The 5000-nt window shown below is 44.2% G+C and overlaps 1 protein-coding gene across 1 annotated transcript in view; it reads left to right on the forward strand.

Annotated features, from left to right (window-relative positions):
- Positions 1–2159: 2159 nt before the first annotated feature.
- ndnfl (neuron-derived neurotrophic factor, like) overlaps positions 2160–5000 on the forward strand; it is a gene marked incomplete at both ends in the record, with an annotated part of 4181 nt that continues 1340 nt past the window's right edge. The window contains 3 exons of the mRNA XM_080017220.1: positions 2160–2335; positions 3885–4009; positions 4887–5000. The exon at positions 4887–5000 is cut by the window's right edge and continues 1340 nt beyond it. Coding sequence (XP_079873346.1) covers positions 2160–2335; positions 3885–4009; positions 4887–5000 — 415 coding nt within the window. The remainder of the gene's footprint in view (positions 2336–3884; positions 4010–4886) is intronic.

Genomic DNA, 5000 nt, shown 5'->3' on the forward strand with positions numbered 1-5000 from the left:
TTACAATTCCAAACAGCATCTGGAATCACCGGGAGTCCGTTGGCTGTGTGGTTAAAAAGAAGGAAAATAAAGTTGTTTATGTTAAACAGTCCAAAAGGTGGGGAGATGCAGAAACTGTGGACATCAAACCTCAAACCCATTACGTTACGACTGGCTCGAGTGCCGCAACGTAAGGTGGGACACTACGCCGGGTGGATGTGAACAGAATGCATTTATTTGCAAAAAAAAAGAAAACTGAAGAGGTAACGTCTCAAACAAAAAGCTGGGCCTGGTGTCAGGGAGTTGAGAGAGAGAGAGTCTCGTCAGAGGAAGGAGCCACCCGTATGGTGCGGTGTAGTCCTCCATCTTCACCCAGGTGCCCTCACTCAGCCATCAGTGAGCTGAGCCGCACCGACAACACAAAGACATCGAACGGACGCATACGCAAGCAAACTGACAACAGAAAACAGCACGACATGCAACACCCCCTCCCTTAAGATGACAACCATACCGGCGCCATCCCAGGGTGCACGCGAGAGGGCATCGGCCACCAGATTGTCACACCCCCTTTTGTGAAAAACCTGTCACCGGCTGCGGAGTCAAGCCGACGTAAGCCTCTAAATGCTGGAGGCTCATGGGCTTCTGCCTTTTAACTGGGATGGGTATTTATTTATAGAGGTCTGTCGTTAAGTTCACTAAAGCTCACTCGCTATCTCCCCAGTAAGACCGAGCCTTATGAAAATTCAAATGGCCATAGTTTGCCGAGGAGTCTTATGTATATTTTAGCAGCAGGCATGTTTTGAAGAAACAAGCCCGCCAAGCGTTTTTTTTTTTTTTTTGTGTCTGCATCTTTATCAAGATTGAATGAGCTATAGCAGGTTACAGAGCCGGCGTAGGAGAGACGGCGTGAAGGAAAGAGAGAGGAACGGGTGGAGGACACGAGGTTGCGCGGCAGCCCGGCGATGAGTGACACATTCGGACGCATTCGACACGGGGCTGAAGGGAACGCAAATCAGCCGGCTTCATTTGGCCGCCTTAAACACCAGAACAAATTGCAAGTTGCCTTGAAGGAGGGCAGTGAAAAAACAAAACAACAAACAACTATTAAAATCCGCGGCATTCCTTTGAATGTTTCCCCCTTTTGCTCCCTCTCTGCCTCCGTCTCCTAATCTCTCACTCTCATTACTCCGGGACCCGTCTTCATCCCCCACCATTAGTCCGCTGTCTCTCCGCCCCCCTCTGTCCCCTTCTCTCTTGCCCCATCCCATTTTGAATTTCCCTCAATCTGTCTCCTTCCTGCTGCACGTCTCAGTTAAAGCTTTATGGGTCGTTCACTCCCCCCTCGCTGTGCGAAGATAACGAGCCGCTGCCTCCGTACCACTTTGTAGCCATGCGGTGGGTAGGGAGTTTGGATTTCTCTACGTCCCGAGGCCCGAAAGACTCAGATGTACCTTCTGCTGCTGCTCCTCCTACGTCGCGCCGCGATTGTTATCTGATTTGTAGGACACGGCGCGGACATGAATCGCATTGCGTTCAAAGCGGGCGGGAGATGGAGAAACGCCTTTGTGGAGGCCGCGTGACTTTGAACAAATGCGTTTTCTCCCTGGGGACTGAGCTGGAACTCTGCGAAAACACAATCATCCAATCTACAAAATAGTCGTAGCGGGCGTGCGATAAACATTTGCATGCGGGGAGAGAATGAAACGTTCTGTGTGAAAGAGACAGAGGTAGAATGACAAAGGAAGCGCGTTTGTCTGAATGTCAGAGTCTTTTCTCACAGTGTATTTTTGTCAGGGAGAAGTAACCGTGTGCGCAAATTGGATTGTGTTGTGCTGGAACACCTCTAGGAGCCAATTGTGTGCCTCTGACTGATCCGTCTCCCTTTATTTGGAGACTGCACCCATCGTAACTCATGCACGGCGAATAAAAATGGAGACATACAGATGTCGACTTAGAGTGATATTAGCAACCCACTTCACCCTTTGAAAAGTGGCGGAGCCTCAAGCTGCGCTCTACAGCTCCCAGAGTATTGCAATTTCTATTCCCGCATTAATAATTCCGGACGCCATTGACCTATCCACCCTGCACTTTTTAGTGCCCCGGAGTGTTTCGAGAGGTGGTGACAAGAGGCGAGAAAGGAAAGAGAGACAGAACGAGAGAGCTGAGAGCCGGAAAGGGGGATGGCGCTCATTTCCCTGCCCTGGTGGCCGGTGGCCTTGGCCCTGTGCTGCGGTGTCACGTGGCCTCCGGTACACTCGGCCCTGGCACCTGAGAACGAGGTGCCCCTTCGCTCCACTGCGTGGCTACCGGAGGGAAGGATCACCGCAGTATCCCTTCCCAAAGGACGAACTCGCAGGTAGGATAACACGAGGTGTGGCATTAACAAATTCAACTACTCACGCTTCATTTTTGTGCCTATTATAGTCAATATATACTGTAGATATATAATTCCACTCATACTTAAGTACTCAGAATATTGAAAGGTTCATAATATTGATAGCAATCATCTATATACTAAGGTTGGTTCATTTGTGTTACCGGTATTTCAGTTGAATGTCTATTCTTAGCGTTCTTGGCATAGTTCATAAATCAAAGGTCAAAATTTTCAGTCAGTTTACAACGGTCTATGCTATACTGTTATGAATGATAAATAAGGGCCGAAAAAATAAAATAATTTTACTACATTTGGTTATATAACCGGTAAAGCAACCGTTCTCATTATCATTGCGAACCAGTCATAAAAGGCCTGTATTCATTTTACTCTAGTCCTTGACAAACAAGTCACAGGTATGTTAGATGATGAATGATATTTTCAGAGGGTGCGGCTCATTTTCAGCAACACTGTAGACCTGAGTGGGAAAGTTGACCCCACTGGGCCAGAAAAACCGGGAGCTGCAAATTGGTAAAATGCATCACTCTGTACGTTGCAGTCTGTCCGTCTGTGCAGTCATGCAGGACAGTATGGTAAATAATAGAGGGACAACAACGATTCATAAATAAATTAGCCAATTAAATGAGTGACAAACTGCCCTTGAGAATGACAGCACCATACATCTGTTCTCTAAACAATGCCTGTCTGCACAAAATCATGTAAATGATGTTTGCGAGGATAACAAAATCTTTATGATAAAAACAAATGCAGTAATACATCATCATTAATAACACTTTGTCATGTCGGTATGCACAATATAGGTCAAGTTGTGCATTTTGAATTCTGATAGTTAATCTTAATAAACGTGATTTTTCAGAAGTGAGCAGCTTGGCACAACAGCAATTCCATATTTGACCTTACTAGTTTAATGTTTCATAATGAATAGATATATTTACTTGCCGGACACAGAGAAGAACAGCGGTCATATTAGAGATTCAATAAAAACCTAAAAGGGAGACGAGTCCAGGTTTGGGTTTATTCACGGTGTTGAACCATTAAACAGCATCTTTTATGCAAATCTAAAATCAATACGTCAATAAACAGTTTCACAGAAACACCTAATTGAAAAAGAGCGAGAACAATGTTTTGACTCTTAGCACTGCTTTAGATATTTTTAGCAAATTGGAAACAGATATACATCTGAAACGGTCGATAGCACCTTATCACTGTCTTTTAGTTCACCTCTGCTGTTCTGTTATCAAGTCACTGATCAGTCCAGGGGAGGAAAAGGGCTTTCTGAAATGTGGAATACTAACGACTTACAAACTTAAAATTATTGCAGGCAAAACAGTGTCCAGAACAGGGAAAATCATCAAAACGTAAGAAAAAGAAATGTCACGTGACAAAAAAATATATATATATTTTCATCTGATCCATCAACTTGGGGCTGAGTAGATAAATGATGTTATCTTTTTGGCAGTCCTTATACAAAAACTAAAGCACCTCCTAATTGAACGCAGTGTTTCCCCTAAAGGCTTTACTTCACCCTCAAGAAGAAGGCTGCGATGATGTCAGTGACTGTCAGCCCATGCGACGTGCCCATTGAATGGAGCCTGTCTGCCCGCACCCACAAGGACAAGCCCCTCAAGAGCCTGCAATGTAAGGACAGCATAAAGACGCACATTTCACCTCCAGATATCAGCTTACCTAAAACCAAACCCCTTCATTCAGTTACAGATCAATCAGCTCTATTGTTATTGGACAGTAATTAACTAGTAGGCAAAAACATCATCAGTTAAAATAATCATATTGATTATCATATTGCAGCCCACAGCCTTATCACTCCGATTTGACTACAGAGTAAAAAAATACTTTTTCCCCAAAAGGCAATCTGAACTTTCTGTTGGAGTCAGACGTAGATATTTCTAACAAATAATGTGATCGTATGATATCTTGTGATAATGTCAAATATATCTTCACAATGCCTCTATGAAATTATCATAACACGGATTCTTCAGGGTTTCTCGTACATTCAGTTAGTATCCAACAGTCACCCAAACATAAACAGATCAACACAGACACATCAACAGCGGATGTATAGTCTCTAATTTAACCTGCCCACAAGCAGAAAGAACATCACAGAGAGACCAATCTACAAAATACGACAAAGCTAAGACAGGCCAATGCACATTCCAAAGAGATAATCACATTTTTCCATTCAAGGTGCAGTCTTCTGAAACAGAAGGAAAAAATAGAGCATATGCCAAAGCACTCATTACTGCAAATTGGTACCTTCCCTTGTTAACTGGGTACCCTACATGGAAAAACTACACTTTGACGTTATAAAATGACACATAAATCATTCAAAACCAGAACCCATGGGTCCCCATCGCTAGCCTGAATTATTCACTTTGATTGTGTAGCATTCTCATTTGAAGAGATTTCTCTGCTTGTGCATGAGGGGGGATTCTGAAAAGATATTCATGCACATATTGCAAAAAAATAAAAGCAGAGGTGAATCTGTTTCTGCACACAGGGAGTACCAAAAAGAGCGTACCGGAGGTTTGGTGGAGAGGTCCCGGGAGTGAGGAGAAATTACATCGCTACACTGGCAATGCTCTGGACACCTACACAAGTTCTCCCCACGCTC

The sequence above is a fragment of the Zeus faber genome (assembly GCF_960531495.2).
Source record: "Zeus faber genome assembly, chromosome: 16".
In the NCBI taxonomy this organism is placed as follows: domain Eukaryota; kingdom Metazoa; phylum Chordata; class Actinopteri; order Zeiformes; family Zeidae; genus Zeus; species Zeus faber.